A 26,104-nucleotide genomic window follows, 5' to 3' on the forward strand; every position below is an offset into this window, starting at 1 on the left:
AAATATAAATAAATAAAATAATAGATGCAAAGAATGAAAGCTGTAGAAGATGCTTGTGTCTCCCTCTCCTCCTTACCCTAGTAATACATGACTGGATGAAGGTTATTAATATCTGGACATTAACATGATAAAAGTATTGAATTTAGAGTGAAGAATGCTGTTATACTGTCAGATTTCTGTCTGAATTCCTTAGAAAAAGATAAATTCTTAAAAGCACAGGAGTGTTATAAGCATGTAATTTACCTGTACCCATATTGTTGGGTTAAAAGCAATCTCTCTTCCAAAAGTTTATTCCACATTTGGTGGACATAGTGGAAATTACCAGGAGATTAAAAAGACTAAGTTTTTATGTAACTGCTTGGAACATTAAGTGTCTGTGTGGGGAGGGACAGCTAATGGATCTTTGCATGTCTTTGCTCCCTGTCCCTTATTTAATTGTGCAGATGTTGCATACATCACCCCTCCCCCACCCCCATTCACAGGGCTAATCTGTACAATCAGAAGAATGATGTGGCATAACCCAAGTATCTAGTGACAGCTGTTTACTCATTAGCAGTTATCAGCCTTGCCTCTGGTACATCTTAATTTCCCTATATAGCAATAATCTTTTTGCCAGATAGGCCTTCTTCCATGCATTTCTACTTGAAAATGTAGAGTGGATGGCTGTGTGGGAGACAGCCTTCTCTGTGGTGCTGTGCCACTTACTGAACTCCCAGCAGAGATTCACCTGGCACCCAGTCTATTTTCCAAGCTAGGAGAGGGAGGAGACAGTATCTGCTGTTCTGTTTATTTATTTGTTTGGCCGTTTAACTTATTTTTCTCTGTCATATGATATCTCATGAGCCAAAATGCCTGGGACTGCAGGATATGGTATTTAAAAATGAATCCTCCTTTGCTTCAAGTGTGGCATCATTAAAATGCTGATGACATGCAACAATAGCTCTATACAAAACATTGGTACACATGGTGGGGTTTGAGCAAACATGCCGGACTCAACACTGCCGGTGCATGTCTCTATGATTAGGAATAAAATCTGCATACAGTTTGACTGCACATAGATGCTGTGCCTATGATCAGTAAACTTGTAGTGGACATGTGTAGGAGAGGGAAAGGCTAGTATGCATAGCTGCAAGTGGGGAAAGGGCCAACAGGTTTTTCCCTTCAATCTGTTATGTGTACTAGGCTAATATTTATGTTTTCCAGCAAACCCAGCAGCAGTCTCTTTGGCTAGATCATATTATGGATTCGGTTAGTTTCAGTCTACTATTCATAAATATTTATTTTAAATAGTTATAGCCTACCTTTATGAATTTGAGCTAGTGTGGTGTGGATAAGAGCAGTGGACTCTGATCTGGAGAGCTGGGTTTCATTTCCCACTTCCTCTACATAAAACAGTGGTTCTCAGCCTGTGGGTCCGTGCCCCAAGTGGGGTACCCTGGCCAATTCTGCAAGGTTGCCAGGTTGGTGGCCGCAGCAGCGGCAGCAGACAGTCTGCCTGTGCGCCCACCTGGGGGGAGCTTGCCTTGACATGCCTGCTGTTTCCCACCTTCCCGCAAAGCCCTGCGGGGAAGCCAACCAACGGTGAGTGGTCAAGCGGTAAGGAGGAGCCTAAATTGTCCGGCTGCGCATCCAGAAGAGCTGGCAAGGCAGCTTGCGATGATTGTCAGCCGCCCACCCACTGGCGCAGGCCTCGCCCTCCCCGACGGCCAGGAGGTCTGCAGGCAGCATAAGAGGGCAGCCCGTGCGAGCTGCTACCACGTCTCCTTTCCTTGCCACTCCCTTTTGGGGAAACTTCCAGGCTCACGTCTAAGTCACCCCTTCTGGCAGATGGCAGTAGGCAGAGGAGGCAGCCGGTGGCCACCTCGATTGTTATGTACCTTTGTGCCAACGCTCATGCGCACGCCGCCACCACCGCCAAAGTTGGGGTCGTGGCCCCCAAAAGGTTGAGAACTGCTGATATAAAGCCTCCTGTGTTATCTTGGGCCAGTCACAACTCTCTGATACTCTCATAGTCCCACCTACATCAAAAGGTGAGTGTTATGAGGAGATTGTTAGCTTCTTTGAGACTGCTTAGGGTAGAGAAAACCAGCACTTCTTCTTCAAGCCAGCTTGAAATCTAGACCAAACTGAAACACTGATGGTTCATTAGCTTTTTCCAATAAGAGCAAAAAAATTGACCTTGTGTTTCAGGGAATGTCAACTGCTTATATTTGCTTCCTATCACTGAGCTTTTTCAGTGCTGTTCTGCTCTATGGCTTTCATAGAAGTTCATTCTGGTGAAGCATGAAACAGGGCTTTTTGAGTAGTGACTCCCATGCTGTGGAACTACTTTCCTAAGCAAGCTTGACTTGCTCTAATTCTGTATAGTTTCTACCACCAGGTAAATTCTTAAAGCTTCACTTGGAACAGATGCAGATACAATTTTTTTCTTAGATTATTTATGTATAATATTTTATGTACTATTATTGATTAATGATTTGGTGATTGGGCATTATTTTAGTTACTAGGGGCCAAGCCCATTGCGTTCAGGAATACAATGGGGGGTTGATGGGTGTGTGTGTGGAAGAATTCTCCAGATAGCCTCTCCCTCCCTCCAGGACCTGGAAAGGCTGCAGGCCCCTAGGAAGGGAACTCGCCAGCAGACAGCTCTCACACAGCAGGGATCTGCAGCCTCTGAGCCTTGGAGGGACGTGGAAGGCGGAGGGGGTGGTCAGGGATGGGGGATGGAAGGCGATTGGCTGGCTGCTGGACAGACAGACAAGCTGGTTGGAGGAGGAGGCACTCGGGCAGGACAGCTGTCCTGAGTGGGTATTAAGTGCTGAGTGGCACTCAAGCCATGAAACATGCTCCTCCTCCAAGGCCCTACCAGAAATATTATGTGGACTGGATGTGCTTGTTATTAGTTGGTTGTTACACTGTTTTTGTAGGCTGCCTCATGCATTTTGGTGGAAATGCAACATAAATGAAAACATGCAAAATGGTGTATGGAGAACATTCATTTTTTCAGTGTTATTGTGTCTGTGTGTGTGCCTGTATGGTATAATATTCCCTCCATTGTACTTAAAGCATCCTCCCCCCAGCTGTGGTAAACTGACAAAATCATGTCTGTTTGAACATCTGGGTGCCACATTTTATCTACCTTTTGCCAACAATGCTCAGAAACACATGGAAGGAAACTAGTAATTTTTAGCTGGCACAAGAAGCTGTGGACCTCTTAGCCTTAATCTTCCTGTGTTGCATTTGTAATGCAAATGTGATTTAACCATGTCACTGGGATCCTGTATGTATAATGAAAACATACTTTAATCATGTCCCTTTTACAACTCTTAGATTACTGAACAGACACACTTAGACAGAACAGGAATTAATACTTTTGCTCAGCAGCCAACTCTGAATATGTCCTGGAACAAAGCTGAATGTGATATTGTGGTTTACATGTTCTCAGCCATGCTTTTGCTTTGATATTGTGGTTTTCATTGCATGGGAGCAAAATAAAGGAAGGGAGCTTCCTGCTTTGTTCACTGTGCTGTGATATCTTCATGAGGTGCTTACCTAAATATCTTCCTGTCTAAGCATACAGTAATCAAAGTAAGATTTTTTAACAGATTTAATCCCACCCTGAATTCCTTAGAGGAAGCATGGTATAAAACTGTACTTCTATGCATGCCACCTCTGCAACCCAATGTATATAGAATTTTAATTTCAGTGATATCAGCATGGTCAGATTTTAAAAATCAAGACATATCTGACTGTACGTATCAAGAATTCCTTCCCACAATTCAATTGGAGCTAAGCCCCAAACTCAGACCTGATGGGAAGAATCACAGACCCATTAGGATGATCTTACCTGACAGCAGAAGGATCACTCACAATTAAGTCCTGTGTTCCATTTGACAAAGGAGTCATATTTTGGAGAGACATTACCAGTCATTTTAGAATCTATAAACTGCTATCTGTATTAATGTCAGTATTTCACAGCAGTTGCCCCCCCCCCCAGCCACAGATTCCAAGCCACTGTGCAATTAATTTTAATATCAGGATTCACTGCTGCTGCTTTGCTGTTGGGAGATGACTTTGGGGAGGCATGATAGTGTACTTTGGTGTTGTAAAGATTGCCTGACAGAATTTCCAGGTAACAAACATTTGTACACTTCTGGATCACGGGGGGAAAAACTCATGCAACATGGGAAACCCCAGTTTTAGTCTTCCTTACACACACTCCCACCACTGCTAAGCAAGTTTGATCCAGTACAAAATCTAAACATTTAAATGAACCTGTGAGGCAAAGCACTTCTGATTTCTCCCAAGGGCTAATGTGTATAGTAACAGGTTCATTCCATCTTGCTAACGTAGGCCTCTCTGTATGATAAATAAATAAATAAATTATCACCTTCAATTCCAGAGTTAGGAATGCAATAATTGGCTCATTGCAGCATCACAGAGCTGGAAGGGACCTCCATAGTCATCTTTTCTAACCTCTGTTGATACTATATACTATACTATATACATAAAGTATACATAATTATTAATACTATTAGTATTAATTAATATTAATACTAATTAATACTATATACATAAAATATACTATTTCATATTCATTGTTGAGAGGAGCTTTGGGTAGATTTCTTCTTTCTTTTGATCCTTTAGCTGATGATTGGTGGAGCAGGTTGTCCTTTTAGCCAATATGCTGCTGTAGGTGCTGCTGGATTTTCTGCCTTGTTTGCAGTATGTTTCTACTCTTGATGATTGTTTTGGCTATATGGATAGTCAGCTGCTGGTTTCTAAGGTTTTTCTTGATTGGTTTAAGCCATGTTTTCTTTGGCGCCATGTTTTGTTGGAACTTCCATTCATGAGGCAGTCTGCTGGTGTTCATTCTGCAGACATGACCAAACTATTGCAATCTACGCTTTAATTTGCGGCTGGTTGTCACATTTTGTCTGAATTGTCTCATTTCAATTATGATCACATAGAGAGACATCCAGAATCTGCTGCAGGCATCACATTTGGAAGGTCTTGAGTGCTCCGGCATGGTTTGGTTACTTTGGCGATCACCAAAGCTCGAGGTGGCCAGTGCTGCCGCCACCCCTCCTCTCCGCGCCACTGGCCACCTCAGGCTTCAGTGATCGCCGAAGTGGTTGGAGCATGCAGCCCTAGGCTCAAGTGTGTTTATGTCAGGTTGGATGGATATGACCAAGGTGGGATTAGGGAAAACCACTTGCCAGAGTGATTGAGGCCCCTTTTGCATGCATGCCTTGCAGTGTGGCAGCATCTACAGTGTAATTAAGCCTTTCTTAACTTTTTAACCATTGAAAAACCCCTGAAACATTCTTCAGGCTTCAAGAAACCCTAGAAGTGGTACAGTCATCCAGAATATGGTTGGGAAGCATAGCTGTGTACATGCCTACCTGGAGCTCCTCCCCTTCCTGCCATCTCTGACCCCATCATTGGCCATTTTGGGAGGGGAGGGCGTGTTGACATGATCATATATAGTCCTATCTCATAAATGGTTAATAAATTATTAAAATATATTTACTCCCTCCCACTCAGGAAACTCTTCGAGGGCCATCAAGAAACCCCACAGTTTCATGAAACTCTGGTTGAGAAAGCCTGGTATAATGCAATCCTATACTGAGGAAGAATGGAAACTGGATTGTAATAACATAGGAGAGCTATGGAATCCCATAGTGGCTGTCTACAGGTGCAGTTCTGCAGTGTGGTGTTTTACCACATGAGTAGTTTTAAGCCAAGTTACACTCTTCTAAGCCCATTGACTTCTATGGACTTTCATGGTGTAGCTCTGTTCCAGGATAACACTGCAAATCTTCTGCCATGCTGCAGATGATACAAGATAAGGGGGCCACGGTAACAAATGAATCTGGGTAGAGGCTATGATAATTTTTTTCCAGCAGGCATATCTCAGGTTTTCTTCAAAACCATTTTGATTATCTATTGTTGGATAGATTTCATATACCATTTGTCTGAAAAAAATGTATTAAACTGTTTTTGTGGTAAAGTACAGCTGCAAATTGTATTCCCTTCTGTCTCTATCCACTACCTTAAACCATCTTTTCATGTTTAACCAACTGAGAAAGAGAATGAAATATAAACTCTAATTCAGCAAATGTTTGAGGGCCTGTAAAGTAACAAACAGCTGTTGAGTATTAGAGTATTTAAAGGCCAAAGATTCCCAACTGTGATCTGGCTGTGAGATTCTTTGGTTGAGAGCAACATGAAGGAAGTGTCCTCTAGATACGTTTCCCTCGAAAGAGCTTTTTACACTCTAAACTAATTGTTCTGGTTTAATTTTCCAGAAACCGTAAATGAAAAAGGCATTCTTGAGCGCATTCTTGCTGGAAAAAATGCATATCATATTGGACTTTAGTTTTCCAGAAATTACACAATTGAATTTAGTTGTTTAATATGGGTGCCCTTTTAATAGCCCTGCATTCTTGTGTTTTTTCACAATTGCAAATTAAAACCCAGAATGAAAACTTGTTTGAATATTTGGTTGTAGCTGTTTGCACAACCAGTTCTTTCAGTACATCTATAATCAACTATCAAGGAGATTGTGCAACATCAGTATTATACAGTTTCTCGTGGGTAGCTGTGTTGGTCTGACACAGCAAAACAAAATTTGAGTCCAGTGGCGCCTTTAAGACCAACCAAGTTTTATTCTGTGTATAAGCTTTCGTGGGTATGCACACTTCTTCAGATCAGTATTATGTAGTAATTGAAAATCAATTTCAGCATTGGCACTGTTGTAATAAGATTGTGTTTTATGAGCATGGCTGAAGCATGGCTGATGAAATAAAGTGCCTAGCACCAGCAAGAATACTTATCCATAAATGGAGTAAGATCTACCTTGGCCATTGTGTGTTTGGAAGGGCAGGCGAATGCTAAAACTTCTGCCTTCCCCATGTTCTAGTGCAGCTGTTTCCTTCATTCTAAAAGTAGAACCATTGGAGAAAGGAAAGAGGTTAACTCAGGGCAACCAACAACAGGACTTTTTCAGTGGAGGCCCTTTATCTATGGAATACCTTTTTCCTTGAGACTCATATGATGTCTATCCTTCTCTTTGGGGCTCAGGCTCAAACATTTATTTCTACCTATACATTTCACAATGTTTTAAGGTGTGTATTACGTTTTACTTCATAAGCCACCCCAAATAGATTCAGGCAATGCAGAATTACTGTTTTTAAATAAAAAATATCTAGGCAGAGGCTACATCTAATCCTTGCCCCTAGTGACCCAAGGGATCACAGTGGTTGAAATTTTATCTTCCCTTTTTCTACATAGCTCCTTTCCTCATCTTCATAGCCTCATTCTGGGTTTTGGTGGTGCTGCGTTGTCATTGATTTGGTAAACTTGTATGTGTTCTGTGCCATTTCAGGATATAAGAGGGCACTCACATGATGGATATTGAACAATTTTACATATGAGAACATATTTCCACTGTGTAGAAAAGTAGCATCTAATTTTATTTATTCATGTAAAATTCATTCTGTGTTCTGGAGTGGTTTAACATAGATGTAAGCTCACAACTCTGTAAGAACAAGCTCATAGTTCATTGCAGAATGCCAGGAGGGGGGGAACTGAAGGAATATTGGGGGTCTTGCTTGAATATTTTCTTAGCATATCTTATCCATTTGGTGCCTCCTAATAATTGTGAAACAGCCTTGGGGGACGAATGGTCTGGCCCTCTCCAGGGCCAATCAGGGTGCAGCCAGCTACACCCTGATTGGCCCTGCCCCTACATCTCCTGCCCTCCCTCACCAAGCCCTCACCCCTTGCCTCACAGACATGCCTGCCTGTTAGAGCCAGGCATGTCTGTGACTCCGCTGCTCCACTTGCCGGGCCCCAGGTGACAGACTGCAGGGGGGAGAGGGGGCGCTTCCCAAAGGCCTGGAAAGCACACCCGTGCCGTTGCAGAGGCCCCGGGTGTGCTTTCCAGGCCCCTGGGAAGCCATCTGGCCGCAGGGGTGGGGGAGAGGGAGCGCTTCCCAAAGGCCTGAAAAGCACACCTGGGGCCTCCCAGAGGCTCCGGATGTGCTTTCCAGGCCCCCGGGAAGCACTCTCTCTCCCCCACCCCTCGCCCTCAGCACTTCCTGGCGGCCTGGAAAGCAGCTGGGACACGGATGGGGGGGAGGCACTTTCAAAGTTTTCAGCTAGTTCTTAAATAATGTTGTAAACTGTGATATACAAATAATGCACCTATTCAGGATGTGTATTTAGAAAGGAAATACTAGTTTTCCTCCTCTTTCTCGCAACCTATCTGTAGCAAAAAAAATCCCCCAAGTATCCAGTCCTTATTTCCTCAGGAGGAATCCTTTTACTGTAGACAAATTGAGCAGCTCCTAATGGCGCAAGAAAAACCCCTGTCTGCCTGGAATGCATAAAGAGGCTTTCTGGAAATCTGAGACAGCCTTAAATCTTGATCAGACTGGTGTGGCATTATGGAAACTATTTGTTTGGCAGGAAATCATCTTTCTTCTCTTGCCCACTGATAACTAGTGCTCAATTCCCAGTGTGATGGCAGAAAGGGATTTACCAGGGTCAAAGGGCAAGAGGAATCTTACAGCACTTACAGGAGGCAGTTTTCTATTCATTATCTGTATTCATTATCCTGTCATGGCTTCCATAAGGTAACACAAATTCCAGCAAAAGATCCAAAGAGATTTAACTATAAAATGTCTTAGATTTTTGAAAATATGTATGAGTGGAACATTTATTTATTTATTTATTTTATATTTGCATTTATTTTCTTCCCTCTCTCCAAGGACTCAGGGACGATCATTGCACTCTCTTTTAAATGCTGTAGCTTCAAAATTATGCCTGTCTTTCTGCAGGGTGTACCTCAATTACCCTGTGCCAAAGCATTATATAACTACGAGGGGAAAGAACCTGGAGATCTTAAATTCAGCAAAGGAGACATCATCATATTGCGCCGGCAAGTTGATGAAAATTGGTTCCATGGGGAAGTCAATGGCGTCCATGGATTTTTTCCTACCAACTTTGTTCAGATTATTAAACCTTTACCTCAACCACCACCACAGTGCAAAGCACTTTATGATTTTGAAGTTAAAGACAAGGAAGCAGATAAGGATTGTTTACCCTTTACAAAGGTAAAATATAAATATTATTAAGAAATTTTAAAAATATACTAGTTGCAGAAGTCTTTTATTATTTATCTCATGATTATTATTTTCTCTTCAGGAAATCTCTACTTTGAGTTTTACTACTGAAAATGGTATTTTTAATGTATACAACCTCATTTATTTATTACATTTTATATCTCTTCATCACTGAAAAAAAACGTAGCATATATCTTCTTTCTCTGTCCCATATGTCTTTGAGGTAGTGCTAGTTGTCCAAGGCACCAAGTATGATTCCTGCCAGCATAGGGATATAAACTCTTGATGCCCTTGATCCAATTCTGACATATATATTGCATTACAAGAGTTCTCTTAAGACAATTTGGAACTAAGTTCATAAGGTTTCAGCTGAAAAGGTCTTTTTTCAGTTTTGCTATTCTTCAAAATGATATTTCTTTCACGGGCACCTCGAGCTAAAAATTAAAAAAAACAGACCCTTAGTTCCAAAAAGTACATTTTTTTCAAACTAGTACAGCATGCATGGGCTAGTTTTCTAGCACCACTCTAGTGCTCTGTGTGCAGGGAGAAGTTTTACATGGTGTGGGGGCAATTCAGTCATGTGATAACTCCCCCCCCCACACACACACACGCACAACACAAGCACACATACATAAATCAGAAGCAGTACAGTCCAGAAATACTTTGCCTGTCAATCTATCTTGAACATGTAGGATAGACCTCTTAAGGTCTATCCTGCAGCTTCTGTCTTTCCATTCTCACTTGTTCTTGGGACTTCTTTTTAAAGAGAATCTTTGTGTTAGTGGCATTACCTAGGTTGTCTTTACCCAAAGATTTGCATTGGGGAGTTTAGATTTTTTAAAATAATTCATAAATTAAAAATAAAAACCCAGTGCAAGTTAGCAGACAGCTAGTTAACAGGAGTATGAGATGTCCTGAGAAATATTCTGATACAAATATTTTGGGGAAGGTGAAACTGAATAGGCATGAGCTTCTTGTCTGATGCCAGATGTACTGGTCTGGGGGATTAATTTCAGGGCTCCCCAGCAATGGGCTGCCATTGAAAGGTTCTTAATTATACAGCTTCACACTGCTTTGCACATATTTTTTCTGTGTTCAATACTAAGTCAGGAAACACATATATTCAGCAGAAATTAGGTGAAATGTTTTTTTTAATTAGACCCAGAAAATATCTGTTGCCTTTCTGCGCAGGATGATATCTTGACTGTGATTCGGCGAGTGGATGAAAACTGGGCTGAAGGAATGCTGGCTGACAAGATAGGAATATTCCCGATTTCATATGTTGAGGTGAGAGCCTTAGATACCTTTAGTCAACAGTGTAATTCTGATAGAAATCATCTGTGAACAGACTGAATTACTAAATTATGTGACATAATATTTGTGTTCTCTCACTGTGTCCTGTACTGTGTTGGATAAAATATGGTAATTGTCAGAGATTCCATCGCATAAGAAATGCTAGTCTTTAAATCACTCTTTTCTAGTGAACTGAAGCTTCTGCTATAAACTCCAAGGGTATAATCATAGGGTACACTCACTCATGATGTCTGTTGGCATCTATTCACACAAAATAGGCAGTGCAGAAATGCCAGAGGATGCTGAGATGATCAGTGAAAGTGACCTTTAAAAATAGTTGAGTGTTTGTATTCATTTCTTTATCTTTTAAGAAAAAAGAGAACTGTATATTAAAATGAATCAATCTGCAAATCAATCAGAACTGGAACACTGTTTCATACTAGAGGCAAACCCTGTTGCACCCAGGAATACAATGGGCGCTAGCACTGTGACCTTCCTGGGTTCTCGCCCTCCTCCCTCCCTCCTCTCTACTCAATCTTGAGATCCAGTGTGGTGAAGTGGTTAAAGAGTAGTAGACTCTAATACCAAGAGCTGGATTTGATTCCTGACTCCTCCATATGGAGATAGCTGGGTTGCCACCTTTCCCCCCCTCCTACAAAGGCTAGGCAGGGAAGGCCCAAAGGGGGCTGCCTCCTTCCCACCTCATTTTCCATATTTCCCAAAGGCCAGGCTGGGTGGGGAAGGCCTATTTCCCAAGTGCTGTGCCAGACAGGGAAGGCTGCAGGGAGGCTGCATCCTTCCCACCCACCCCCACATCCCCCAGATGCCAGGCTGTAACAGTTAATGAGCAAGTAAAGAAAGACTTGCTGCTTTTGCCTGTGCTCTAGCTACATCTCTTTTAAGACTATGGCAATTTGTACATCTTGGTGTAGTGGTTAAGAACAGCAACTTCTAATGTGGCGAGCTGGATTTGATTCCCTGCTCCTCCACTTGCTAGGTTACCTTCAGAGCTCTCTCCGCCTCACCTACCTCACACATTGTCAGTTGTGGGTAGAGGAAGGGAAGGTTATTATAAGCTTCTCTAAGACTCCTTTGGGCAGTGATAAACAGGTTGGAAAAAACAACTCTTGTTCTACTGGGAAGTTGCTACTGGGAAACCGTGTCTCCCCCCCCCCCTCACGTTCCCAGGGCCCCATCTACAGTTTCCCCATCTTCCATGCCATTCGTCTCAAATTTGCTTTGTTGTGATGGCCTTGGAAAGATGGCCATACAGGCCATCTAGTCCAACCCCCTGCTCAATGCAGGATCAGCCCAAAGCATCCTAAAGCATTTCTCCCTTCTCAGATTCCAAATTGCAAACCTCACATGATTTATTCACATTTATAAACATTCCCAGGGCAGAAGCTTTTCTTGTTTGTCCTGGGTACTAAAGGGTTGTCAAAGGAGTGTTTCCAGGCCTTCCATAGCCTCCCCTCCAGAAAGCATGCAGAGAATGTACCAGGAATCATGTCGCATCCCCCCCCCATGTCCCCTGCATTGAAAGAGGCCAAGGCAACTTACTGGCAGCCGGACATGCTCTGAAGCTGGCTCCTTTTCTACCCAGCAAACTTCTGAAACTGGCAGGAAGTTGGAGGTGGAAAGCTGACCAGTTATCAGCCTTTCCTGGTGGAGAGCTCCCTCCTGATTGGGGCTAAACTACCCAGGGGGTCCATTCCTGGCTGAGGACCATGACTTACTCATGAGTAAACATTCCTAGGACAGGGGCTATGCCTTACTTATGAGTAAGAATTCCCAGGATCGAGGCTTTTCCTTGCTCGCCCTTGGGCCCAGAAGGCCATCAGGATACCATTTCTAGGCATCCTCTAGCCCCCCCCCCTTCCAGAAGGCATGCAGAGGCTACAGCAGAATGTAGCTTGCTCTCTCCCCCCACCCCAGTTGAAAGAGGCCAGGAGTCTAGGGCAACTTACTGGCAGCAGGGCATGCTCTGAGGCTGCCTTCTATTCCACCTGGCAAACCTTTGAAACTAGCACATTGATCACTGTTGCTAAGTGTTCCAGGGCCAAGTAGGATGCTAGTAGCTTGGCTTGGTAAAGGTAGTAGAATGCCAGCCGCACTGCTCTTGTGACCTGTTCCTCCATTGAGAGGGGGGCATCAAGGATCATGGCCAGGTTCCTGGTGGAGTGAACCGCTGGTAGCCGCACACCATCCAGGTTGGGCAAGTGTGCTCTCTTAAGCCCATTATGCACGGGCCATAATGCAGCGGCAGCACTTTGGGGGAAATCCCCAATGATGCTCACCGCGAGCGCGGGCGCGTCCCAGCCCAGGACTACGGAAGGTCCGCGTTAAGCAAACGCGGGAACTTCCGCAGCTTCCTGGGTACGCTGGGGGCCGGCAGGGGCTGAGGCAGGCTGGTGCTGTGCATGCTTCGCCAGCGCCAGGTCTTTCGGCCTGCCCAGCTCCGACCTGCGGTGTCCCTGTAGGGACACAGGACACCCTTGCAGGCTCCATGGAGCTGCTGAGCTGGCAGGGGCGACCCCCTACCCCCACCAGTGCGTATGGAGGGGGCCTGGCCTCCCCCCAGTCCCTCTCCACCTCCCCACCCGCCACTTCAGCTTACCTCGGCCAGCAGCGATCCGGCCCTCCTGGCCCCAGCGTAATGCGCGCGTGCTATGCCGGGGCAGCCCAGCATGCCCCGCCCCTGTGTGTACATGGGGAACAGCGGGGCATCGTGCTCTGCCGCAACAGCACGGCGGCAGTGTGGGGTAGCTGCCTTCATGCATAAAAGGTCTTCATGAGTTTATTAAAAATATTTATACTCCTGATTTGAAGATTCATTAAGCATTATTTGAAAGCCCTTATAAATGTACATAATATTATGTTAGGTGTAGCTAATGAAAATGGAACATTTAAATTCTTTCCATCCCCAAATTTTAAAGAGTATATAATCTTTTAGTACTTCAAAAAAGTTTTGAGTCCCATTTATAGAATTAAAGATATATTAACTTTGGCTGGATTGTGCCCATATATGTCTTACAGGAGATATATTTTCTAACAATTAAAGAAATTAATGATAATTATAGTCTTATGAGGAGAAGTTCTCTAGATGTGCTATTAAATCAAGCACAATTGCTTCAAATGTTTCATAAAAACTTGCATTCACTTGTCTTGACAATGCAGTCTTAAAATGTAGCAGGAAGATGCTGAGTAGATTCTGAGAGGTTTACAGTCCAATCCTAAATAGAGTTACATTCTTCAAAATGTTACTAATTTTATTAATACTGCCTTATAGCAACAGTTAATGAAATAGTAAAATATATACAAACCAAAATTTATGCTTTCTACATTCAAAAAGTCATGCTGTTTTCTTTACATTGGATCTTATTGTTGGCCTTCCCTTTCACTGCTATCAAGCTATATGAAGCTGTCTCTTCAAAGTACACATGATGTAGTATGACATCATGCTGGCATAGCTCTAAGCAATATTATGGTGTCTCGTGGGTAATTTTCCTCACAGGTAGGGCAACTTAGTTGTTGGTAACAGCACAGAGTGCATCTGACCCCTACAAAAATTTACAGGGATTTCAACCTTTTACAGTTAAAGAGCTAAACTATGTCAGAATTCAGAGCAAGAGATCATTAAACAGCTGGTATAAAAGACCCAGGTTGTATAACTGAAAACATACAGCATAAAATTTACTGCTAATTGACATATTTTTCTCAAAATAAAATTAATGTATATGCTAACAATATTGTTATATGTATAACAAGTATTGAAAAGTTGAGTAAAAACAGAATTCCTTATTATATATACAGTATAGTTATGTCTCAGGGTATAAACTGAATATAAATTAAATGGAGGTCCTTTGTTTTAAATACGGATCTAAGTGAATGTTAAAAAGATAACGACTTTTGGTATGAAAAAAGTTAATTGGATTAAGCATTTGGGTATTTGATTAACAAGATAATAAAGGTCAGTAAAAAAATTAATTATGATCCATTAATAGATGAAATAAAGGCATAATTAACCTTCTGGGAACCTTAAATTTATCTTTTATTGGATGAGTGAACATGATAAAAATGATAGTTTTCCCCAAGATAAATTTCCTTCTTTGCAAAGATTTCTTAAGATTGACAACAACTGTTTTATGTAGGTTAACAAAAGATACTGGATTGTTTGGAGCAAAATGTGTGAGAAAAAGTGGGTAGTTTCAGGGTATACCCAGTGTTATTATCAAGGATGCAAAAAATGGATAACAGAAGATGGTAAAAGGTTATTAGCATAAAGAAAGCAAAATTTTATTAAGGACCCATTAAAACAATAGCCTTGGGTAAAGGAACCAGATAGAAGGGATTATTATAATAGTGGCAATATGATGATAAATATCCTAGGACTGGGTCTCAAGTAAAGAGTAAGCAATTAGATTCATGGCAATTGCTGGCCTCTGTTTTCCTTTCTCTGAAGCATCCCTCAGAAGCAATTTAGTGTCATAAAAATCTTTGCTTGCCATTCTCTAGCATCCCATTTATTGCTCCAGTATACTTTTAAAATGAAAATGAAATATTTTCTGATAAAATCTATATTGAGTTCCATACTGAGCCACATTTGGCTTTAAGTCTTGTTGCCAATCCCTGTTCTTAGGCATACATCAGCTTCAGCCTTTGGTATAAAATTTTAAATGTTTTTGGACTGTTATCTAAACAAAACTTTAAAAGATGCCAACAAAGTGAAATACTACACTTCATCCAGTCCATCTCCATTTCTTGTACCTTCCTCAAAGAGCATTGCATTGGTTTAAATTTGGCTTTCGAGTGCCACCTTGTTCGTGTCAGGTATCTGCAGATTCCATAAGCTTGCCTGATCTTGTGTCAACTCCATAAATCTTTCTTGTCATACTTTTATGTTCCTTCTGTGTAGCACTAATGAGATCTGCCAAGCCTCAGTGTTTTGTCTGATAAACATATAGTTAGGTAGATTAGCAATCTCCTAGAACTTTTGGTTCTGGGAACTCCCTTCAGTGTTGTTAACTATTTTACCCTAGTATTAATATTTTAGTCTTTCTGAACAAAGATTTGTGTGTTTCCTTTATTTAGTACTTTTTGGAAAACTGCCTACTGTACACGTTGCTTGTACTAAACAATGGATTGTAATCTTCTAGTGGGTTATTATTATTATTATTATTTTAGATTTATTTCCTGCCTCTCCCGACAGGCTCGAGGCGGGTCACAACAACTAACCCCATTAAAATTCCCATTAAAACATCAAACTACTAACATGACGGCTAAAAATCCCATCCCTCCCCCATGCTTGTTCCTGGAGCATGCTTGCTATAAATTCCTATAAAATCAGAACATCTATTTTCCTGCTTTCGGAAAGGATCTGAATGGGCATATGTATGCATAGTTACAGAATTAGGACATCACAAGTCCGGTCTTCTGCTGTACACTTACTAGGATTGGGATGGCAGGATGAAGTTGCTCAGTGATGGAGATTTTATTTTTTAAAGCACAGACAGGTTCAGAGACCCTGCTCCCTTGGCTTCTCTCTCTCCTGTAGCCTTTCTAGGGGGAGTATGAGGGGAGTGGTTGTTAGTGACAGTGTGACTTAACTTCTGGGGGAAATCCCGAAGTGATCTCACGCTTCTCTATAAAGGTAAAGGTAAAGGTATCCCCTGTGCAAGCACCGAGTCTTACCCTTGGGGTGACGCCCTGTAGCGTTTTCATGGCAGACTCAATATGGGGTGGTTTGCCAGTGCCTTCCCCAGTTATTACCGTTTTACCCCCCAGCAAGCTGGGTACTCATTTTACCGACCTCGGAAGGATGGAAGGCTGAGTCAACCTTGAGCCGGCTGCTGGGATTGAACTCCCAGCCTCATGGGCAGAGCTTTCAGACTGCATGTCTGCTGCCTTACCACTCTGTGCCACAAGAGGCTCTTTCTAGCCTTTCTAGGGGGAGTATGAGGGGAGTGGTTGTTAGTGACAGTGTGACTTAACTTCTGGGGGAAATCCCGAAGTGATCTCACGCTTCTCTATAGTTTCTACCAATTCTTAGACATTACATAATTTCTGGGTTTTCTCCAATGTGATGTTAATCCTTGGAATTGTAGTACATGGACATCTGGTGGGCCGCAGTTTGACTACCCCTGCCTTAGTCAAACTGCGGCCCTCCAGATGTCCATGTACTACAATTCCGATGAGCCCCTGACAGCGATTGTAGTCCATGGACATTTGGAGGGCCGCAGTTTGACTACCCCTGCTCTAATTTTTTGAACCTATTAGTGAGTGGTCATTTCTTAAATGAATCAGAGATTATAGGAACAATTAAAATATGTGCTGTAGATTTCCCTTGATGGAGTAAAACTTGGTTTTGCAAAACCTGGTTTTACTCTTTCCAAATAAGAAAATATTTCATTGGAATATTTTTCCCCATTGTCCTAAAATGTCCAGCTCTTCCACTGAAAGAATTGAAATTAGTCCTTGGGAAAAACATTGTTTCCCCAAGTTTTTGGGGGGGCTTGGTAATTGTGTGTATTCATACTTAATATTGGTAGTGGAGGTCTACCTAGAGTAAGTGGTTTATGTGTTGCTTACTAAAAAAAAAAAGGCAGGGATTACTAAGAGCAGAAATGCAATAGTGACAGAAACAAATAGTGACAGGGAGGATTATGAAAGCAAGTAAAAGAAAGAGCAAGAATGCAAAGGAACCAGCAGAAAGTGAAAGGAAAAATACTATGAAGGATGAGAGATTCAGAACGTGAACAAAGGCAGACTAAAAAGTGAACAAGATAAAGGAGGAAATTTAGAGGAACGAAAAGTACAATTGTGGATGCTTTTTATAAAAAGATAAAAATAAAGATTATAACATGCTTGTTCACTCAGTATCGTCCAGTTATCTTTACAGAGACCTCATCAGCAACATTGCTGCAGAAAGAGAAGCAAGTAAAATAAAACTGTCCATGTGATAATCTCACATGCTAACATATTTGCACTGATACACTGACCAGGCAGTTCCATAATCTGATTTATGTGCCTTCCTAATGTGTCCACATGGGTCCTGTGATGACTGAAGGTAGATCCATCTAGAAAGGGTGGAGATTCCCGATATACACTACAGACAAGGGCTGACAATCTCATCACAGGTGGAATTTAGTGCTAGAGTTTGTATATTTCTAATAACAAAGCATTTTCTAATGTGAAATGCTTCCGAGGAGTGAGGAGCTTTTTATGTATGTCTTCCTAGCTGAGGGAAGCAAAATTTTGGGGCAGGAAGAGTAGATGCTTTGAGGCAGGTTATTATGTTGCATTTATAATTTACTAGTTGGTTTTGATTTTGGGAAACATAAATTAAATCACAGTATAATCATGCTAACCTGCTTGAAAGCATTTATTACTTTTTAATTCAAGATGTTGTATATACTCCAAATCTTGAAGATCCTGAGCATAAAGTATGAATAAACAAAGATTGTCCTGGTCCTTCACATTGGTGCCTTTGTAGAATGTTTTAAAAACATAAGAGTAGGCCTGCTGGGTTAGACCAGTGGTCCGTCTAGTCCGGAATCCTGATTCCACAGTTGTCAGTTGGGTGCTACAGAAAGTCACACAAGCAGAACTTCAGACAATTGAATACTTGTCAACATCTGAAAATTAGAGGCTTTCCACTTTTGAATGTGGAGGTCCCTTCCAGCTAACATGGCAATATCTAATGACATACCTATCCTCTGTAAATCTGTCCAACCCCCTTTTAAGTCCATCTTAAGTCATCACCATGTCTCAGGGCAGCAAGTTCCACAAGTCAATTACCGATTGTATAAAGTAGCATTTCCTTTTGCCTGTCTTGAATCCACCAAGATAAATTCAGGTGGACAGCTGTGTTGGCCTGAAGTGGTAAAACAAAAATTGAGTCCAAGACTTTGGTCTTAAAAGTGCCATTGGACTCAAATTGTGTTGAATTCCCTCGTCATTCTCCTAGGGTAACCCTGAATTCTAATATTTTTAAGAGGGAGAAAAAGCTTTCTCTATACCATGCTGTTTAAACCCATTCGTATTTATTTTCCCAACTAGTTTCAAAGCCTGTTCGTAAGAACGGGCCTTGAAAGGGGCCCCTCCCCTGACCCCTGGCCAGGCAGCTTAAGGTGGCTCTGGGCTGCAGCTCACAGCCGGATCAAGTGGGGCAGGCGGGGGCTGACCAGCTCATTAGCAGACCCAGAACAGAGCTCCTTAGCAGGCAGTCAGCAGGCCGGGAGGCCCAGCCTAGCAGGCCAAGAGGCCCTTGTTAGCAGGGCCAGCCTAGCAGGCCAAGAGGCCCTCATTAGCAGGCCCTCCACCATGACCCTTTGCCCAGGGCCCTCTCCTCTTACCTGCTGCTAGCTCCAGTCACTGAGGTGCATCTGAGAGCAAAGAGGCTAGAGTCCAGGGACAGAGGATGGGAGCTGCAGGGCCAGGGCCAGCACCCTGATTGGCCCTATTCCAACTTGGACAGCCAGACACATTCTACCCCCAGGCTTTTTCACAAATATATAGAGGAACCATGGATAAGGATATACAATTCAGGTTATGATGTGCAGAATAAACTAGTACAAATAGTCTGTAAGATAACATTTCAAGTTCCTTTATACTGAGTTGGTCTAAGTCTAGTGTGTTGTGTTCTCTGATAGGCAGCAGACTGGAATTTAATTCTCTGATCTGAGGACAAGGGACATAACTGCATGGCTATTCAGTTGTGGGGATGCCTCCATCCTTGGGGGGAGACAAATGCAGCATAGTGACAGGGTCTCAGTAAATTATCCCCCATGTTCTACAATTTGGGATGCATCTGTCCAGTCTCAATATGTCTCCCCGCCACAAACAAGTTGAACCAAAACAAAATGCAACCTTTTAAACTTAGCTGATTATTCCTGCTGGTTATTCCTGTAGGGCCCTTGAATCTATTAAACATTTTCCTAATAACAATTCTCATATTTTATTTATAAAAGTGTGTTATTGTCTTACAGTTTAACACAACTGCAAAACAACTGATAGAACTGGACAAGCCCTCAAGTTCTGCAGCAGACTCCGGAGAAGGCACGTCTGGTGCATCCCACACTAATTCAGTTCAAAAGCACATGGATACCAAGAAGAACACCAAAAAACGGCATTCTTTTACATCCCTTACCATGTCCAACAAGGCCTCTCAGTCTTCTCAGAACCGTCACTCAATGGAAATCAGCCCTCCTGTCCTCATCAGTTCTAGTAATCCCACTGCTGCAGCCCGCATAAGTGAACTTACAGGCCTTTCTTGCAGTGCACCTTCTCAGGTAATTGCTGGAAGTAGAATACAACACATACCTTAGCTTTCTAAAGAACAATTTAAAATACTGTCAAAAAAAGGAAGGTAATTGCTGCCGATGCTTTTGGAATGTACGCAAGCAGTCATTAATTCCACATAATGTGAACTGCTGTAACTTTAAAGATGTATTTGATCTGAAGGTCTGGTCTGTTTATATAACATGCACAGCAAGCATTTCTTTATGTTTTGTATGAATTAAGAAAGACACATTTTAATTTTTTGAATAAGATGCAGAGTGTATAAAGTAAACCCTCAGTTTCAGTGTACAGTGTCAGTATTATAAACACCTGTTAAGTCAGTGACCCAGTTCAGAGATAATGCTGCCCTGTCACCAAATCATGATTTGTTGATTGAGATCACCCTGCAGATTGCACACATGGCATGGAGTAATCATAATTTGTCATGATATCCAGAGCTCATAATGACATACATAGGATTGATTCCCTGACACAGAAACTGCAACTGGTTTATGCGGCAGCCAGAGTTCCTACAAAAAAACACTTTGGAGGACCACATTTCCAACAGTTGCACTGGTTACCAGTTGAATACCGGATCAGGCTTAATGTTCTGGTAATCACCTACAAGGCTATACGCGGTCTGGCCTGAGTACCTGAGAGCCCATTTCTCCATCTATGCCCCTTAAAGAGCACAATGCTCTGCAAGCACCAACAAGTTGGAGATCACTAGCCCCAGGGAGGCTTCCTCTGTCCTGGCCCCACCTGGTAGAATGGGCTCTCAGAAGAGAGCAGAGCCCTGCCAGAACAAAAATAGTTCTGCAGGGCCTGCAAAATGGAGGTTTTCCACCAGGCTTTGGGTTGAGGCCAATGAAGCAATTCTACCAATCAGAGCTTAGAAACCCATCTCACAGACAGGTGTGTCAATCCACAGTGCTAAAATAACACAGGTAGTAAGCTGTAAAACTATCCTTACCATAGTTCCTCTTAATAATTCCAAAATGGCCATCGGGGTGTCGCTGTCTGGGACAACGGAAGCCGCTGTCCGGGTCTGGCCAGCGCTTTGCCTCCAGCAGGCCCATCCGGACGATTGGGACGGCCCCTGGAGCAGCCGCCTCCAGGATCAAGTGTGAGCTGCTTACCCAGCCTCCCGGCCACAAGGCTCTTAACCAGTGACGAGGGCGCTTCAATGGCTCACTCCCCTCCCCACAGCTCAGCCTGCCCGCCACCAGGCAGCGACAAATGACTGCCAGCTCTGGAGGTACGCGCTTGTGGGGGAGCTCTCCAATGCCACTTCCCCCACGAACGGCACCTCCCAATGAGCGCGCCTACCAGCAGGACGCTTTCCCTCGCCACTGGCCCTGCGAAGGGCTCTTGCCTTTCGTGCCTCACCCGCCAGCTCCCAGCGGTCAAGCTATGGTTAGAGCAAAGTAAGAAACAGTGAAAAATTATAAGAAGGAAGGAAGGATTGCAGTTAGGAAGTCAGGCTGACAGTGTTTGAATTTACATTCATCCCCTTTGTACTCTGCAGTTGCATCATATGCAAGTATAACAGTTATGGAGGAAGGAATGAAGTGATAAAACCTATTAAGTGTTAGGACATTTTTCTGAAACTAATGTACTAACTTTATAGTTTATAGTTTTAAAATTCATACTGGCTTTCAGTGTGTGGCATCCAGCAAGTTTCCTTCTAATACTTCTGGAAAGTATTTGTACCACAAATGGAGCCCTTAAAAATACACCATATGATTTAACAGTTTTCTTTATAGATTAAAATAATAAATGAAGATCATGTACTATTTAGATTTTTAAAGTCCACCTTTTTACTCCAAATACATTCAATGCAGTTAATACAAAGTTAATATATATATTTTTTCAAATGTTCATGCTGTCCTTCCCTGAGGGCTCAGGGTGGCCACATTATTTCTGTTAATGATCTTTTAAAAATTTTAATAGGTTCATATCAGTACAACAGGGCTAATTGTGACTCCACCACCCAGCAGTCCAGTAACAACAGGGACTTCATTTACCTTTCCTCCAGAAGTCAGTTACCCAGCTGCTCTTGGTGTAAGTATCACCTGACGGATCTCAGAATCCTTTATGTCACTTTGTGATTTGCTTTTCTTCAATCCCAGTAGGCTGAATTGAATTCATAGTTAAAATTAAATTTGTGATTAACTTCTTGCACTCAAAAACAGAAGATGTTTCTGACAGTAAGAATTCTAAAGATTTCTGCACTTTTATACCTTTCTTGCTTTATGCTAGATTGTATGCCTGTGTGCTAAAATGTTATTCAACTGAAATGCAAGTGGACATCTGAGGTAACAATAAAGTCCGCTGTTGGATAAGTCCCTTCTATGTGGATTTTTCATAGTACACTACCTTTCTGTAGATAGGAAAGGTTTCTTCAGTCTTGCAATTATTCCAAGGGTTATTCTTCCCCCTTCAATTGTTTTACTTCTGTGTGCTTTGAAACTGGAGATGAATATGTCCCCACTTGTATGTTACAGATACCACATGCTTCTGCCATATGCTTTATAGTTGCATGAATCCACTAACGTTAAGAACAGCCTTTCTCAACTTTCTCAACTTCATTGAGAAATCCCTGAAACATTCTTCAGGCTTCAAGAAACCCCAGAAGTGGAGTGATCATGCAGAATATGGTTGGGAAGATTTCGGCAGTGGGGGTGGGGTCAACATGACCATATCCTATCACCCAATATATGTTTAATGAATTAATAATAAAAATATATTCAAAATTAACTCCAACCTATCTGGGAATCGCTTCTAGTACTGCCATGACACTCCAGGGTTTCACAATCTTGAATACATGTTCAACAGCATTGTGTGTGGTTTTATTTTTTCAGCCTGTGTTTTGGGGAGTGAAACAGTAGTAATAGTAGAAGTCACTGCTCTATTTATTCTATGAAGTTCTCATGCATACTCTAGTGAACAAAGGACATGTGTTATTGTCATTTACTGATAATGGAAAGCTATGTCAGCATAGTTTTAGACTAATTACATGCGGCGGCAGTGTTGTTCTCTACTTTGAATTAAGTACAATACTGTCTCAATGTTTTGTTTTGTCTTAATGCCTATCTACTTGAGTTAGGGACACGAAAACCTTTGTCTGTTGCAGTCCGTATCTATTGTAGTTCAAAATTGATATGAGAAGGTCAGATCTTTTACTAGTCTGAGTTCCCCCCAGGAGCATCAATAATCAACCAGGCAAAGGGTAATCTGAGTTGTTTTAGATAAAATTATAACTTTTTAATTTTAAAAAGAATGGGATTTGAGAGGACAGACTTGTACCACATTAGACCCTGCCTGCTGAAAGAATTATGGCTTTTCACTACTTGTAAAAGATTACTAGACTTAACCATCCTAAACTCTAGAGACTAGCAGTTAAAACAAAAGAATAAGAGAAAATGTAACAGTAGCAGAATAATTGGGCTCTATTTCGTGTTGCCAACTCCAAGTCTGGGTATTCATGGAGGTAACCTGGGAATGGTGGGGTCTGGGGAGCAGAGGGACCTCGGTTGGGGTATAATGCTGTAATGGTTACATTCAAAAGCAGCCTTTTCCTCTAGGAAAACCGATCTCTCTAATCTGGAGATCAGTTGTAACTTGAGGAAACCTATAGGTCCTACCTACAGACTGGCAACCGTAGCTCTGATATTTTAACCCATGAAAAGGGAAATTTGTCCCTGATTGATTGTAATGAAACTATTTTGTTTCATTACTGTGTTTCCACTTCTAGTTTAAGAAGTTACTGTGGACGGCAATCTATTTGAATTAGATTGGAAGGCTGTTGGGTTTGTGTCAGAAGAGTGAACTGATATGTTTTTATTCATTCTTTCTGCTTTTGCATTTGCCATTTAAAAATTTGTTTTGAAAAGAATACAAACAGAACCAGTTGCTTAGTTACTGATATACTCGCATATAAGCTGACCCGCATATAAGCCGAGGCACCCAATTTTACCACAAAATCTGGGCAAATTTATTGACTCGCATATAAGCTGAGGGTGGGAAATGCAGCAGCTACTGGTAAATTTATAGGGTGGCCTAAGTGCTTAATCCATGCTCCATCATCACAGCATCACAGGCTCTCCCATCCAGCCTCCCCCTCCAACAAATACAGAAAAGTCAAGAGGATGAATAGCTCCTGGTTTTTGTACCCCACTTTTCACTAACCAAAGGAGTCTCAAAGCGGCTTACAATTGCCTTCCCTTCCTCTCGATGTCAGACACCCTGAGAGAGCACTGACAGAACTGCTCTGTGAGAACAGCTCTGGCAGTAGAACCAAACAGTGCCCTCCAGGCCAGCAAACCAGAGCAGAACAACAGTACCCGAAGTTGGCAACCTACTACAACAACAGCTACCAAACTGGGGGCTACAGTGCCCCGCCAGAACCAAACACTGAAATAAAGAACTGTAAAACTGAAAACTGAAAGAAAGAACTGTAAAAATCAACTTTTAAAAGAAACACACCCCCAAGAAGAAAAGGCAAACAATGCTGCCCCTCAGATAAAAGAAGGAGAGAAAAAAACCACTAGGAAAAAGAAACAGTAAATCCCAAAGCACCCAAAACCCACCCCACCCGTAGAAACCAAAAGAATAGGAAAAGAAGGGGGGGGATATCACAATCCCTCAGTCAAACCATTGATGTCCTACAAGCTGCCAAAGGAAGCTCAGCTTTCAAGATCTTTGCAGAAGGCAATGGTTGGCTGGGAGCAACTAGCTCACTTGCAAAAAGTTCACTTGCAAAAAGCATTGCAAAGGCAATGCTACGTTTGGCTGGCTGGGAGCAGGCTGTTATTTCAATTACCCACGTATGAGCCGAGGAGGGCTTTTCAGTGCTAAAAACTGTGCTGAAAAACTCAGCTTATATGTGAGTACATACGGTATACGGAATCTAGAGGTGGCAGAGTTGGAAAAATCACTTTATTGTTCCTGGTCTGTTTGGGGTCATGTAATATTTATATCAATGTGACTGTGTTTATGGATACAATTTGCAGCTGGGCATAAGGTATCAAAACCTTAAATGCTTTTTTTTTAAAAAAAAATATGTGTGTGTATATATGTGTATGTTTTAATTTATAGAATATGAATCCTCCCCTTCCACCACCACCTCTTTTGTCTGCTACAATAATTGCTCCCCCTTCTACTGGATTACCCTCAGGAGCAACACAAAAATCTGCATCAGGATCTACTGAGCAAATAACACATTTGCGCCCGCAGGCAAGACCAAGTGTGTAAGTAAAATAGAAACTTGTACAAACAATAAGCTTGAAATGAGGCAGAAGACTAGAATTGACAAGAGAAGAAAAGCTGAAGTGTTTTTAGACAAAGTGAGGAAATCTTAATTTGCCATTTTAGCTGAAAAATACTTGTTGTATGTAGCCAAGAAACAAAAAGCAAACAAACATGGCCTTCATTTGCAGTTCATCAAGTTTTTTTGCTAGCAGCATATAACAGTATACATCAGTTTGTGTAAGTAATGGCCTTCTGTTCTATGCATGAGCCAGATGATATGTCGTGTGAACAGCGAACATGTTTTCTAACTCTTACAGAGTAAATGTAACTAACAAACCAACTAAATTGCGACTTATTAATAAAATCACACTAGAGTTGCAATTATGCTGACGTTTATATAGTTTACTTAGTAAGTAAATGCTTGGAATAATAGCAGCTGCTACCTGGTAGAGCAGCCTTTTAAAAATTTATTACCATTGAGAATCCCCTGAAACATTCCTCAGACTTTGAGAAACCCCAGAAGAGGTGCAATTGTATAGAATAGGATTTGGAAGCATAGCTTTGTACATGCCCACCTGGGGGCCCTCCCCACTCCCCCCATATATGATAATATCATCCATCATCCAAATGTTTAATACAATTAAAATATATGAAAATTAATTAACTCCCACTCATTCAGGAAACCTTTCCAGGGCTGTCCAAAATCTTCAGGTTTTCACGAACTCCTAGTTGAGAAAGCTTGTAGTAGAGTATCTTCATACATGTGAATTGTCAAGCAAGGGATGGGCGTGAACTGGGAAAATGTGGTTTGTGATGGTTCATGGTTTATAACAGTTCATGAGCCGCGAACCATGCCAAATGCTGTTTTGGTTCATGATGCAGTAGAACCAACTATGTTCAATCTAGAGACACCAAACTCACGGGATCTCTGGGTGGAGGTTCAAGAGTGTACAAAGAAGAAGAGTTGTTTTTTTATATGCCACTTGTCTCTCCCAGAAGGAGTCTCAAAACAGCTTACAGTCACCTTCCCTTTCCTCTCCCCACAACAAACACCCTGTGAAGTAGGTGAGAGAGCCCTGATAGTACTGCTCAATCAGAACAGTTTTATCAGTGCTGTGTGGTGAGCCCAAGGTCACCCAGCTGGCTGC

At 42.1% G+C, this 26,104-nt stretch overlaps 1 protein-coding gene across 4 annotated transcripts in view; it reads left to right on the plus strand.

Moving 5' to 3' along the window:
* The window catches only part of SH3RF1 (SH3 domain containing ring finger 1), a 63,481-nt gene that overhangs the window by 21,001 nt on the left and 16,376 nt on the right, over positions 1-26,104 (plus strand). For all 4 annotated transcript variants that reach the window (XM_077353629.1, XM_077353630.1, XM_077353632.1 and 1 more), the window contains 5 exons: positions 8,847-9,122; positions 10,323-10,418; positions 19,412-19,714; positions 21,657-21,767; positions 24,804-24,955. In XM_077353629.1, coding sequence (XP_077209744.1) covers positions 8,847-9,122; positions 10,323-10,418; positions 19,412-19,714; positions 21,657-21,767; positions 24,804-24,955 — 938 coding nt within the window. The remainder of the gene's footprint in view (positions 1-8,846; positions 9,123-10,322; positions 10,419-19,411; positions 19,715-21,656; positions 21,768-24,803; positions 24,956-26,104) is intronic.

This window comes from Paroedura picta, chromosome 10, assembly GCF_049243985.1.
Source record: "Paroedura picta isolate Pp20150507F chromosome 10, Ppicta_v3.0, whole genome shotgun sequence".
Classification (NCBI taxonomy): domain Eukaryota; kingdom Metazoa; phylum Chordata; class Lepidosauria; order Squamata; family Gekkonidae; genus Paroedura; species Paroedura picta.